Consider the following 15,561-nt stretch of genomic DNA (forward strand, 5'->3'; position numbering starts at 1 on the left):
AGGATATAAATGTTGGCAGACTGAATCTGAAATTAATTAAAAAAAAAATGCTTTATGTAAATTATCAGACGTCTAAGACATTCTATGGTGATCGCTTGGTCTTTTAAACATTTATAATTTCCCATTTCTCAAATACAATGTAAACAACTTTGAATTTCAGATTCTATTACCAAGTTCACTGCCTGGCACAAAACGTCCCACTTGGATTTAAATAAGCACATTCTTATGAGTATAGGATTGGATCATTATTGCAGTGATTAACATGTTTCTGGCATGATATATATTTTGCAACAATTCTTTTAACTCTGATGAAGTGTGAGGCCTTTTACTTCTCAAACAAGCATGTTGGAAGATGCTGGTACCCACATACATATTCTAGGATGACAATGCCGAGACTCACCCATTTCCTGAGTCCTGAGCTTAACCATATTGAAAGTCTATAGGATGTGCTGGAGACCACTTCACAGAGTGATTTGATTCATTGTCAATACAAGATCTCATCCAAAAATGACTGCAGCTCTTGATGGAAAAAAATGCTGTGATGTTGCATGATGTTGCCGAAACAATGGCACAATGAATGCACAATATAATCAAAGATAACAAAGATAAAGGCAGTCCAATGAAATATTACAGTAAGCAATATTTGGCCAGGCAGTCTATAATGGCTAATAAAAACATTTGCTTTCATTTTACACTGTAGTTATTATCTGGCCTTGATACTGAGACCTAATAATAGACAACGTGTATCATGCATTTAGTATAGATGACTAAATAAATAAATACATATTCTCTATCAAACACCACAATTAATGGCAATGAAGAAATTTAAAAATATATATACATAAATATAGACAAACATTTTAATTTGAATATTTTCACAGTTTATTCAGAAAGGCATCAGCAGAGACATCATTTATCTGGCGATAAGCAGATTTTCACAGAAAATATGAATGGTACATACATAGGATTCAGTTTTGATCTGTACATACTACAGGATTTACTCAACTTATTGCTGTCTGGCAAGAAACCTGATTGTTTTGGTTGGCCATCCGATTACATCCTTATAACAAATTCAACAACATATATGCAAATAAATAACACATCTTTAGGTGGGCCAGTAACTGCTCTGACATAACTGCTCTGTTCACTTGACTAAGGTTCAGATTTTGTGAAACAACGCAGCACTGGGAGTTTCCAGCGTGAGGCGCTGTGTATCCGCAGGTCCAGCCATTCCTGCTGAGCCATGACCAAGTAGGACTCAGGTGGGGTGGCGGTGAGCAGCTCAGGGGTCACTGATCTCTCAGCTTGTGTCAGGGCCTGCTGGCACGCTGCCTGTATGTCCATACTCTCCAGATTATTAAGACTCCCTGCTGCCTGATCCATGACCTGTGCATTGCTTGGACCTGAGGAAACACGGCACACAGGTATTAACATAAAGCGGCTGAAGTCTGTTCACTATAGACGAAGTCTAATGTGACTCATGTTTTATTTTATATGAAGTTGGTAACCTTCACATGACAAGTTGAATACTACTACATTTATCTTGCCAAGCCCGCTGTTATGAGACACTTCAATTCTGGCTGACAGCAAATAACACATTTCTACAATGCTGTTGATTACGGAAGCTTTTGCTTTTGGGATGCAACAATCATGCTGCCAGGTGTCAGTATAAATCCAGAATTATATCAGCCAGGGCAAAAAAAAAAAAAAAATAACAGGGTGCATCTTGAGGTAAGATGACTCACTGCATCTAACAACTAATGTTGTATATTTTACACTAGAATAAAGAGTCAAACGTCTAAAAAGACTACCAAAATCTTATGGCAGTGTTATTATTAATAACTATAAAAATGTTTTAATAGTTTTAGTTTGTTGAAATAAACCTTAAATAAAATAAATAAGTTAAAGCACATAGAGTTAAATAAAATAAACGTAATACTAATATTTAATAAAAACAACAAAAACTAATAAAAAAAACTTAAATTGAAAAAATTTAATTGAAAACTGATAATATAAAAATAAAAAGCAGTCCACAGGATGACTTTTATTATTTTAATTAATAATTTATTATTAAAACATTAAAATATGCAAAGATTGTAGTCAATTATAGCTGTGGGCGGTTACATTGAATACTCACAGCAAATTAGGGTAGAAATTGGCCTTTTACTTCTAAATCAGTGTTTCCCATACATTGATTTATTTGTTGGGGCCCACCACAAAAAAAAAAAAAAAAAAAAATACTTTTTCCCATTAGATTTTTTTATTTTACTATTTAAAATGGGTAAAAACTTCAATAATAGTTAATATCATGAACGCGGTCAGTTGTATGGTTGTCAAAAAATATATATGGATTTTTCAATACACATTATAAATGTAAAAAAAAAAAAAAAAAAAGTTGTGGCAGTTTTTCCCAATGGTATCAAAAATGGTATTGAATATCAAAATTATCATCGTATCGAAGTTATACATTGCAGTATATTTCCCCGGGGGAAGTGCCACCACAAATATTGTGGAAGTCTATGGAAAACACTGTAAATAATGACAATTTTATGTAATTTGTCGTTTAAAAAAAATAAAATAAAAACCTTAGAAAACAAGTACTGTACTGCATTTTTAATTCTTTCATTTTTCATTTAAATGCACTCACAGCAGTGTCTGAAAGGCTCCCAGCTGCGAGAGGGCAGGTAAGGTTTGGCCATAGGCTGCTGAAGTAGGCACACGATTGCATTATCCACCTGATGAAAAACACGTAATGACAGCAGTTTCTGGTGCAGCTCCTCTGAGAGGCTGTATTCCTCTGAACGAATGAATTCTCTAATCAAATCGAAGTCCTGCTTCAGCTGGAGAGCTCCCTGAATACTTGTGTGAAAAGAATTCACATAAATGAACAGTAAAAGTAAGAATGGAACATGAACCGCTACAGTAAAACTATTGCTCCACCACGTTTACTAACCTAAACTTGATCTTCTGTTTGAGAATGTGCTCCATCCAAGCCTCCATGAAAGCCGTCATAGCCTCAGTTAGAGCAGGAATACGAGCATCATCAGGCAAAGGCTGAACACCCTCCAGCACCTGACCAATCACACTCTGAGCAGCAGAGGCTGCATAATCACTTGGATTGCTGGGCAGCTCTGAAAATAATGTACAGCATGTTTAACATATTTTGGAGGATTTAGCCGTCTATAAGCATATTCATATTCATTCATTCCGTCTGTACCGGTTTTGTGATTGATCCTCCAGTGCTTTGCTGATGGCATGGTTTGCTCAAAGATCTCCACAGACATTTTCTTACAGTCTATAGAAAAGGTCCTCAGCACAAGATCAGAGAAAGCCTGCAATATCAGACAAACAAAGCAAATTCTTTCTAAAATTCTTTTCAGCATTATTACTCCAGTCTTACTGTTACATCATAATTCTAACATACTGATTTGCTGCTAAAAAAAACATTTCTTATTGTTACATAATATTATGTTGAATACAGCTGGGGTGCTTAATATTTTTGTGGAAACTGTAATACATTTTTTTAGGATTCTTAGAAAGTTCTAAAGTTAAAAAAATAGATTTTTTACTGTAATTTCTGACCAATTTAATGCATCCTTTACTGAATAAAATTATTAATTTCTTTTTTACTGATCCCAAATTTTAAACGATAATTCACACAATTTGATTTTGTATCATACCAAGAGACACATATAATTATGTCACCATTTACTCACCCTCATGTCATTACAAACCTGTATTATTTTCTGTGGAACATAAAAGATGTTTTGAAGAAATGTCTCAAACCTCTTTCCCACAGAGACTCGGAAAATGTGTCAAGTGTTTTGGGATTGTTTGATTTTGGTCCATTTACATTGAAATTCACACACATCCCAAAAAGATCCAAAAAAGACACATGACATTAGGATATGTTGTGTAATTTCAAGTGTACTGTTTCACTAACTGGCAAATGATCTCAGCTTTAGCATGGATAGTGAGGAGCTCTCTGACCTCTGCTTTATTCTAGTTTGCACATATTTTTTTGCTGTGAACATTGATCTGCCTTCAAAACACCCAGATAAAATAGTCACACAATAATGTGCATCATTACTATGACAAGTCCTTAACAGCATTGGTCCTGGCTTTTGTTCACAAAGGGCTCATTCTGGGACTAATCCCGGCAATGTTACTAGGTCCCCATGCCGGGATTGCTCCCAAGATCAATCCCAATACATGTCTGTGTTCACACAGAAGTCTGGCAAATTTCCCGCAATTTTCCAGGATCCAGTGTCAATACAGTGAAAGTCAATAGTCACCAAAAAACGTTTGGATACTACTATGCTTTAAAACATCTTCATTTTATCTTCAAAGAAGATAGGAAGTCGTTCAAGTTTGAAATTACATAAGGGTGAGAAAAACCTAACACTTTTATAATAATTAGACAAAAATTGTGTAATGATGCTAAAAAATTCTTACTTGTAGATCTGTAAGTGCCTTAGAGAGTGAGGCTGTCTGCTGAATTATCAGAGGGTGAACTGAATCTCTGCCGGCGGCTTGAGTGAGATGGACCAGGCCATCCACTGAGTCCTTGAGATCCTTAAATCAAAGAAAAAAGTTAATTAAAATAAAATATATCCTATATACACACACAGAGGTATTTAAGTACAGTTAAAGGTCAATTTACCTTAAGATCTCCTTGTGTGACCAGCAGGAACTTAGTAAGGGACCAGGAGGCCAGAAACTGGTAGGCTTTACTCATAACCCAGACAGTAGAGGACTGGACAGTTGCAACAGACCTACACAGCAGTCCTAGATGATTTTTCTTAAGGCTCTTGGATCCACTGTCAACTAGTGAAAGACATCAGACATTTGGTTGTGTTCGGATTCCTGTCACACCTTTGATGTTCCCGGTCAAACAATTGCAAACTCCAAACAATTGCTTATAAATATATAATTTTGCTATAGTATCACCAAATATTGGATACATTCTTTTAGTCAACTTGTTTTCTTTCATTTAGGACTGGTTTTGTGTTTCTATTTGCATCTGATTAATTATAGCCCTCATTTATCCTAAAGTAGGTAATTTTTTGAGTGAAAAAAGCATTTTTTATGAATAATTTTTTACAATATGAGATAAAAGAATTATTAAAAAATTAAACAGTTTTACCACACTAGTGTGCTGTAATGTTTAATCGGGAAGTTTGATTTTAAATGCTTTTATTTTGTACAAAATTGCAAAAAGTCACACTTGTGGTGTTCCCAGTCATAAATGACTGGACTCCAAACAATTGCTTATACATCTCTCATTATGCTATATTAGGGCTGGGCGATATGGCTGAAAACTATATCACGATATCAGTGTTTCATATCGGTCGATATCGATAATTATTGATATTTTTATGACCCATTTAAAATAAGGACCAGGAGAAAAATATATTACACTCAAGCATTTTTATTTTAAACTTAACCTGCCTCTGATCATAATCCCCTCAGTTATTAAGACAGAAATGTCAACAACCATGGAAAACTCAAATAATTAAAATGTAAACATAAGTCTAAAGTCACAATATACACTTAATTATCTCTTAATCCTCAATTCAAACCCCATTCATTGTCGATTAAGTGAATGGTCAAGCTAATGTATGGCCCAGAAGTACGGCTTGACCACAGGTCAGAGGTTGTTGCAAAGTACTTGGCTGATAATATTTATTTCTGCACAGATTGCTGGTTGCCAGTAGCCAACATTACTTCTTTCCCGGTACTTTAGCCTATACTTTGTGTAATAACAAAAATATTTATTTAAGTGAAAAAATAAGTCCAAAACTTTCAACATTTTGAACAATAGGGCCTTAGAATCTTTTTTTTTTTCAGAAATTCTTGTTTTAATTTTTCTGATAATCAAATGAAAGCAAAATCACTGATTTATTTTTAAAAATAAAAATAAACGGAGCTTTACTGTTAAAATGAATACATAGAAGAAAAATTATATTCAGTTAAAAAAAGGTTTAATAATAATAGTATTTTTTCAACAATTAAGTGGTGACTCTTTATTTTATTTTTTTATCATATATATTGTTTTATGTAAATTATTTAAATGTGAACATATTAACACCTACATTATACTGTACAAAGTAATACAAGACTAATATTGTTCTGTTACATGTTAAACCGTACTTTTATTTTGACAGGTTGCCGTGAAGTTTCAGTGTGTAATACAGTATGAATGATGCTAGTTTCACTATAATGAAACGGTAAAATTGACAAAAAGTGACACTCACAGCAGCTTTGGAGATGTATTTATTGGAGTTTGTCTGTTCATGTGAGATGCAAAGGCCAAAAATTAGCGGGAGCGTCACTTGTTCTTCAGTATGCGTGTAGTGAAAATAAAACGCGTCTCCTCCATTCATACATATAGAGGCAAACGGAACATGCAGGATTCTTATTGAAACGGTCTTTTTGCATTTCAGTTTTCACAGACACTAGTCCATATCGCGATCTGAATTAATTAACAGACCAACTTTTGATTTATTGGTCCAAAAATCGACGAATTCCGCGGCATTCCGCCCTATAGTAAAGTCCGTTTTTATGAATGGTGTCCGCGATCCCGTCTGTGAGGAGACATTGTAAACGCGCGATCATGTAGAGACAGAAATCAAATGCCGTCGTGTAAATAAGATAAATAACATAAGGCTATTTAGTTTGTTTAATACAACAACATGGACCCGTTCTGTAGGAAAGATAACCTTAACTTCTATTGTGATCTGGCGCTATAAACTGAACGTTAAAGGGGGGCTGGGCGGGCCGACGAAGAATACAAAATATCGAACGTTTTATCGAACACATTTTTATTGATATCGATCTCTTGTCTATCGCGATATATTTAAGCAATAAGGTACGAGAGGCCGTGCTGTATCGTGAATAAATCACGGCTGAAGGGCGTTGTTAGGCACGACGCGAAGCGGAGTGCCTGCAACCCCTTCAGCCGTGATTTATTCACGATACAGCACGGCCTCAAGTACCTTATTGCTTTTATAAAACGGTTACCACACAATAAAAATATTAATATCAAAAATATTTATTAATTTATATGTAAATTAGGTTGTACGTTTTCATAAAGTAAAATCATTAACTGCCTTCCGCTGTAAAAAGTAGGGCTGGGAATCGATTCCAAAAAGAATCGATTCCTCGATTCCGAGGCATTGGGAATCGAGAGTCGATTCCAACGTTTGGAATCGATCCTCTCAAGGGGAATCGACTCCTCATTCAGAGCCGTTTTCAGTTCAACAAAACTTACCTCTTAAACGGAAGGCTGCATTCCATGAAGGCTGCATATTTCGGCTGCAAGTCATCAAACGTCGATTGACGAAAATAAACGTAATAAAAATGAGTTTAAGGACGCAGCCTTCAGTTTGAGAAGCACCCATTAATTTGCCTCTTGCTCACTAATAGTTATTATAGTCTGACACATTTCCACAAAAAGATTCGTTCGAATAGATTATTTAAATGAACCAGTTCAAAAAACGATTCAGATGTTATTTTACGGGAAAACTGGCTCATGATGTCCACAATTTAGAGCGCTGCACGACAGAATAGATCATGACGTGTCTTGATCTTATTTACATCTTAAATAAATGCTATTTTTAATCTATCAGCCAATGATAACTCTGAAAGAAAACGCAGAGAGCACGTATCAGTGGCCGAGAGCGCATCTGATTGACAGCTCTCGCCACGAGCTCTCATATCAGTGTTGTCGTTAAAGTTCTGTTTATTTTGTTTCAGTGTATAGTTTTGTCATTTTATACACGTCACATCTTGTTTTATTCATGCAATAAATGCATGTCCACAGCTGAGCTGTGGGTTATGACTAATTTCCTGGGCAACGAATTACAATTTGAAATCAGTCAGAGCTACAGAAAAATAGTATATATATATATATATATATATATATATCATCTTTTTTTTTTTTTCTTTTTTTTTACAAATGAAGCTTCATATTATGAGAAGGTAACTTTATACAACCTTTACATCCTGCATACATTGCGAAATTAGCTTCCTCCAATCTAAAAAACAAGAATCGAAAAAGAATCGAAACAACAGTGAGGAATCGATTCTGGAATCGAATCCAATCGATTCCAGAACCAGGAATCGGAATCGGAATCGATTCCAAAATTTTCGGAATCGAACAGCCCTAGTAAAAAGTAGTCCCTAACTGCTGCAGCTGTGTTTACGTTGCTAAGGGTGGTTGCTAAGGAGGTTCAATGATACACAAAACCGTTGAGTGAAGCGGTCATAGCAGTGCCGTATCATGAATACGACACAGCTGCTGACCAATCAGAATTGAGGAATGGAACTAACCGTTTTATAAATCGTTATATCGCCCAGCCCTATATATTATCACCAAATATTGGATTCAATCTTTTTGTCAACTTGTTTTCTTTCATTTAGGATTGGTATTGTGTTTCTGCTTGCATTTGATTAATTAATGATTAAGCCTCAATTATTTAAAAGTAGGAAGTGAAAAAAAGCATTTTTTATGAATAATTTTTACAATTTAAGACAAAACTGAAATATAACTGTATTGGTTTGTTGTTCCATGATAATGTAAATCATCTTAATGTGGTCTTTCTTGTATGTCACTATGTTCAGATTTAACAGAAAACAGCAGAAGTGGTACTTTGTGCCCCTTTTCATAAAATAAAAGCATTTCAAAATAAAGGTCCTGTTTTTTGTGATCGCCCCCATTCACTTTCAATAGCCAGCCATTTTTGACAAGGGTGACTTTTTGCAATTTTGTACAAAATAAAAACATTTAAAAGCAAACTTCGTGATTAAACATTAAAGCACACCGTGCAAATTTTCATAATTTTTGTATCTCATATTTTGAAAATTATTCATAAAAAATGAGGTGCCTACTTTCAGATAAATGAGGCCTACGATTAATCAGATGCAAATAGACACACAAAACCTAAATGAAAGAAACAAAAAGTCCGGGGAAAAAGTCCTAAATGAAAGAAAACAAGTTGACAATAAGAATGAATTCAACATTTGGTGATAAATTGGCAAAATTAGATATTTATAAGCAATTGTTTTGCGTCTGGTCATTTTTGTCCGGGAACACCAAAAGTTTGACTTCTAGCAATTTTTTACAAAATAAAAGCATTTAAAAGCAAACTTCCTAATTAAACATTAAAAGCACACTGGTGTGATAAACGATGCATCATTTCAACAATTGTATCATTTTTTTGTTTAATACTGTAAAAATTATTCATAGAAAATGATTTTTTTCACAAAAAAAGGTACCTACTCTGTATATTTTTTGGTTTAATATTGTGAAAATTATTCATAGAAAATGAATGAAAAAGGTACCTACTCACTTAGCAATGCATATTACTAATCACACGTTAGGAAAATTATATCCTAATGATTTTTGGCATAAAAGAAAAATCGATTATTTTTGGCTATTGCTACAAATATACCTGTGCTACTTAAGACTTAAGGTTTTGTGGTCCAGAGTCACATATAATAAAAAAATGTTTCTTGAGCACCAAATCAGCATATGTTATATTTCCAGTCTAATAAATGCAGGCTTGGTGAGCAAGATTCAAAAACATTTAAAAATCAACTTCAGATTTTGGAATGGCAAAAATTATGACTGAAGTGTAAAGCTGAGTACCTGATTCTACATCTGGGCATTGCAGTAGCTGAAGAACTATATGCAGGGGTGGGAATAGCTGGAGGATGAGATCCATGGTGGTGGTCCTCACTGCAGATCTTTCCTGCTTCAATCCAGGGACACACTTCTCTTTTAGCCCTGAGCCCAGTGACAAACACATCCCTACAATACAACAGGACACAATCAAACACCAATTTCATGTCAATCATTTCACTGAATAGACATTACATCAGAATAGTCATAATTTGGTTAACATTACTCACTTTCATCCCACCGTGTAAAGGCAGCAGCGGATAAAATATAAGAGCAGAAATTGCTCAAATTTCCTTTACATTCTTGTGGAATGAGGTCTACAAAGACAAAAAAGGAATGAAAAAAAAATTACAAAAGGAATGAAAAACAATTGTGAAAAAATCTTAAAAACACTCTTGATTTCAAAAGAAGACAAGTCAGAATCCAGGAAAGAGTACTTCAGCTTAAAATACTGGAGATTCACAATATTCAGTATCAGTGACTTTATAAGTATTAGCAAATACTTTCTATGGCAAGTCTCAAAAATACTTAGGTATTTTCTACTGTACACTTACATGTTTTAATACACGAAAACAAGCATAGAAGATACTTCTTCATATCTGTGATTGACTAAATCACTGAGATCTTAAAATTTGTACAATTAAAACATGCAATTCCACTGAAGAGTTACGGTGCTGTAAGATCTTTTTTATTTGAAAGAAATTACTACTTTTATTTAGCAAGGATGTATTAAATTGATCAAAAGTTTTAGCAAAGACATTTATAATGTTACAAACGAGTTCTATTTCAAATAAATGCTGTTCTTTTTAACTTTCTTTTGATCAAAGAATTCTAAAAAAAAACAATTCTATCACGGTTTCCACAAAAATATTAGGCAGCACAACAACTGAGTAAACTTTTGAATGGTAATGTACATCATGACTATACTTTTTTGTATAGTGTAATGTATTATGTAATTTAAGTAAAAAGATACCTTCTTTTTTTTTATTTTGAGGTGAAATATGATACAGCTATTTCTTTGTGAGCTTCAACGATTACATTACATATCTTTTCTAAACACATTACACACATTTTTTTTAAAACCCCACCTGCACATCAGTACCTTCAATATACGAATGTTTGAACCATGTGATCAAACAAAGCACCATTTCATCATTCCACTGGTTGATACTTCCCAGAGTGCTGTTGTATAGCCGATAATGAAATTGTCTTACAGCTGCTTTACCAAATTCCGTCCACAGCAGCTTCTTATAATGAGAGAAGAGCTTCATGTATGCATCAGACTTCCTGAGATTCATCGCGGCCACGTTGTGGGTCCTGGAGGTAATTCTGGGTCTGTTTAGCAGTCTCTCTTCTCCTTCACTGGGCCCACTACAAATCACCACAGAGTCCTTCAAATCAGCTGCCCTGTCTAACAGATGTTTTTTGGGAATAAGTGGAGCTAAGAGATTTGTTGAGGTCACCAGGACTTGAAAGAGTGTATCGAGACACTCTCTGTCTCGAGAGATAAACAAAGAGAATGGAAGATTTGAGGACCAGAGACTGTGAATGGGCTTTTGGGGCACCTCATCAACAGCAGCTTGAGGTTCAAGTTGTACTGTATGTATGTTTATTGTGGGTGATGATGAAAGGCAACTATTTAGATTAGAGTGTATAAAGTGACACTTAAGTTTATTGGGGTTTTTTGCCATATGGAGGAGGCTACTCTGCTGGGAAGACCACGTGTAAAGTTGTTCAGCTGCTTTCTGAGCTTGACTCTGGGCCAGAATCTTCATCAACTGCTCAGCTGAGAATGTTTTAGGACCAGTTCTGTTTTGAAGCAAAACAGATCCCAGCTGGGGCCAGTATGAGCTGAACATGAGCTGTGAGCACCAGGCAAATGTTTTACCCTGGATCCACTTGTCTTCCACGACCTGGTTGTACAGCTCAACCGCACACAGCAGGTCCACTAAGGCATCTCTGGGCACACGGTCTATCTGGGCAGCAGCCAAAGCAGAAAATGCAGTGTGAATGCACTGCTCCATCAACCACAAGGCCTGTAAGCCTAGCAAGTGTAGAGTTTGTCGCATGGAAGCAAGGACCTTCACACGGCTGAAAAGAACACAGCGGAGATGGACATCAGATCGAGCTTTGGCCCAGAGAAGATTCCAGTGGTTGACGTGCACCTGCATTTCCCGGCACAAATCTCTAAGGTTGAGGTTCCATGTGGAGTTGGGCTGCTCAGCTACTTGCCCCCTGTCAGCCAAAAGGAGATGCGTCTTCTCCAACACTGAGTGCAGTTGCACCACAAAACAGGTGGCCACATGTGTGTGACGACTATACTCATGGAGGAAGAGCAGCTGAGCTCTGTGACCCATTAGGTGTTGTAGCTGACAGTAATGCTGGCTGAAGGCTGCAGCCTGAGGGTGGTGGTAAAAATCATCTTGCTCAGAGGAATAATGACCCATGACAGAGCCAAACAGCCCGTCTTCTGATGCAGGATCACAGAGTGTGTGGCATTGAGAGCTGAGGCTCTGTAAAGTTTGCCCAAGGTGTTGAATATTTCTGGAGGAACCGGAAGTGATGCTCTCACTCTCAGAGTCCCAGCTTCCATCTTTGTCCTTCTGCTCCATGGGCCACTTCAGACTGGGGTTAAAAAGGTTACAAAACAGAGCCTCTGCCCTCTGGAGGTATTTGGTGAACAGACCCTGCTGGAAAGCTGTGAGGAAACAGAAATGTAAAATATGACCAAATGAACAAAAAAAAATGTTTCAGGGAAAACTTCTGGGTTTGCAACTCATTTGCGAATCATGTTTTTTGTCCTTTTTCAGAAAATCAACAGGGAGGAGTTACATAACCCTTTGATAATGTTGCTCACCCATCTTTATAGATCAAATTAAATATTATATGTGGAATTTTATTTCACAAAAATTGGTTGCAAGTATCAGATTTAGTGTAAATTAAGCTGTGCCTGGGAAGAGGTCTAAAAGTTTGGCATAAAATGTCAATTTATGGTAATACTGATAACATATTTCCAAGACTGGCCATTTGGCCAGGCTCCAGCATCCCTGTCCCTATACATAGAAAAACCAGTTGAAAATTCTACTTAGAAAAAAACATGTTTGTTTGATCAGTTTTCTTTTAGTAAAGGCTTGATTATAGTAAAAAAAAAAAAAAAATACATCTAAACAGATTTTAAAACACTAGGTATCATTCACTTTCAGACTTTGTAAATGGTTACAGAGTAAAAAACTGGTCATCATACACTAAATGACTGAAGACACACATTACCAGACTAACATCAAACTTAAATTAAAACAATGTGTTCTAAAATGGGCTCAAAATATCAAATGTGCTTGAAATGCTCTGTGCCTCTCTTGCTTAAAAACTTTGGAGACCACTGCGTACCCAACTTATGGAATGTGCCATTAATTATTCATTAATGTGCTATAGAGTGCTGCAGTGATGAGGTATTTTGTAGGCCAACCCAGAAGTTAGCAGGACAGTCACCCTGGTTCCACTGACATAAACCTAATCCACCTCAGTCTTCAACGCAGAAGCAAGCCTATAGGTTAGACTTGCGGTTCATTAGCCGCTATAGGGAAATAACGAGGATATAAGAATAACAACATGCAGTAAACGGTAAAACTGTTTGCACTACAAACCAATGTGTTCTTAATTAAATACATTAAAAAAATATGGTAAGACACACCAATTTGCAATATCAAGCAGCAAAACAAGCAGTTTTGTACAGCTAAAAATAGTTTGACACAGATGAGACCAGAAGCCAGGTCCATAAAATTTTCAAATGGCCATTATTGATGTGATTGATGTGCGATGTGTACATTTTTCTTATTTTGCCCAAATATCATATTTTTTTAATTTAGTACTGCCCTTCAAAGGCTACAGAAGTAGCTAAATGTTTACCAGAATACAAAATAAGTTAAACATACCCTTATCTTCAAATACAAAAAGTTTTCACCCTTAATGCATGGTTTTTCTGTGAGTATCGGTGAGCGTTTGAACCTTCTGTAATAGTTGCATATGAGTCCTTCAGTTGTCCTCAGTGTGAAAAGATGAAAATGCTGGAAAACCAATTAATTTGTGGGACCTGAAGGATTTTTCTGAAGAAGGGACTCATGAACAACTATCACTAAACAAAAAATCATTCAGGTAAGAACACAGTATTAAGAATCAAGGGGATGTAAACTTTTGAATGGGGGTTGTTTTTATAAATTCAGCTATTATTTTCTCTTGTGGACTTTATTTAAACATCTTTTATGTGAAATATCTTATTCAGGTCAATAATAAACAATAACATGCATTTTGTATGATTTCTCTTATTTTGATAAAATAATTAACATTTAGCAGATTATGAAAGGGGGGTGTAAACTTTTGACCTGTAACTAGATAAAGTTTAATAGCCATGTAATCGTTAACATTTTAGTAACTGTAAGTAACTGTAATTTTATTCTTTATTTTTTCTCAGTAACTGTAACAGATTACATTTATTTTGTAATTAAATTACGTAACTCGTTTTGGTCATTCTGAAATGTCAAAGTATTTTTGTCTATACACGACACGTATAATTGTCTTACACGACTGCGTTCGCAAACAGCAGGCATTCGCCTCCGGAAGCAGTGACCGCATTTATTGTGTTTCATCTGCTCGCCCTGAGGCACAAGTAATATGAAAATTATTATATTCCGTGGCTTCTCCTACTTTTCTAGTTTTCTTAGTGATATTTAGTGCCAGTTCATCAGGAAGTGAGTTTGGCTTGTTGGATGAAAACGGTTTTATGGGATATTCCAATTTTGCGCACATATAAATTTGCATCTTTAGATAGAAACGTAGCTAATGGAACCAGAAGGGCAAAAACGGTTATTTATTCCCAGGTTTTATGACTCATTCCGGCACCACACAATCAGCTAAGTAATAATGAGTCATGACCTCTGTATTCAAGTGAACTATTTATGTAACATTACTAAATGTTCAAGAAGGCTAAACACACTTACCATCATATTTGAAATATATTCCTCAGGAAGTATCTCTGAACATTCACTTGGCTTCCTCTGCGAAAAACAAACAAACACACACACACACACACACACACACACACACACACAAATATTATCATGAAGTATGGCTGTGTATCAGCACGGCTGTGATTCGGCCATAGGCATGAGGCCACAATTACCAGGGTAATGACTGCATTTCTGCATTTCCAGCAAAGCACCATCTGCTGTCAGAGAGTGAATGTGCATCCGCCATGCGCCTCTCATCCATGTTAGTTTTGTTTACATCAGAGTGTGCATGCACTTACGCAGCATACAGTGTGGTAATAGTGAAGAATGTACAGATCTGGCCATTAAAAATGCGTCTATTTTCACGCGGCAGCCTGCAATTCGGCACGCGTGGGCACGCGTCCTACCGCAGCTGCTTTTTTTTTATTTTTTTACAACGTTGTTGCGCTTTATATAATATCCACCAGGTGGCGCAAGGAACAACATTCTGTAGCCAAACACCATGGCCAGCTCTAGGGGGCGTTGGTCATATATACCAGTACAATAGTTCAATGATTCCTCTTTCCTGAAATTATGGTTCCAACCAATAGCAAAAAGATAGCCTATTCATAAGCAGGTGCAGTTGTATTGTTATTTTGTTTTCTTTCTTTGTTTTCCTGACGAACATTTATTAGACTGCATCGGAAATAGAAATGTTAATTTCATTTATTTTATTTTTCCAACCGACAACTGACGTAAACCGCTAAATTCGTTTTCAGGGATTAATTATACACAAGCAAGAAGCAGCATCAGAACCTCACGCGCAGAGCTTATGCACAGAGAAAAACCCAATAAACCTATATATAATAATAAATAAAATAGGCCCATATAAGA

At 35.9% G+C, this 15,561-nt stretch overlaps 1 protein-coding gene across 1 annotated transcript; it reads right to left on the bottom strand.

Annotated features, from left to right (window-relative positions):
- Positions 1-886: 886 nt before the first annotated feature.
- On the bottom strand, positions 887-14,958 carry ccdc142 (coiled-coil domain containing 142). Its single transcript, XM_073820727.1, has 10 exons — positions 14,680-14,958; positions 10,788-12,383; positions 9,916-10,002; positions 9,653-9,814; positions 4,664-4,827; positions 4,456-4,575; positions 3,218-3,332; positions 2,954-3,131; positions 2,648-2,859; positions 887-1,403 (listed from the first exon to the last, which is right to left on the bottom strand). The coding sequence occupies exons 2-10, from the start codon at positions 12,295-12,297 to the stop codon at positions 1,153-1,155; spliced, it is 2,799 nt and encodes a 932-aa protein (XP_073676828.1). The 5' UTR covers positions 12,298-12,383; positions 14,680-14,958; the 3' UTR covers positions 887-1,152.
- Between the last annotated feature and the right edge of the window lie 603 nt (positions 14,959-15,561).

The sequence above is a fragment of the Garra rufa genome, chromosome 16 (assembly GCF_049309525.1).
Source record: "Garra rufa chromosome 16, GarRuf1.0, whole genome shotgun sequence".
Classification (NCBI taxonomy): Eukaryota; Metazoa; Chordata; class Actinopteri; order Cypriniformes; family Cyprinidae; genus Garra; species Garra rufa.

Coding starts and splice junctions, on each gene's coding strand:
- ccdc142 (XM_073820727.1), bottom strand. CDS start 12,297: ATGGAGCAGAAGGACAAAGATGGAAGCTGGGACTCTGAGAGTGAGAGC. Junction 4,828..9,652: donor ATGCCCAGATGTAGAATCAG/GTACTCAGCTTT, acceptor GTCTTTCACTAG/TTGACAGTGGATCCAAGAGC. Junction 4,576..4,663: donor TCACACAAGGAGATCTTAAG/GTAAATTGACCT, acceptor CTTTGATTTAAG/GATCTCAAGGACTCAGTGGA.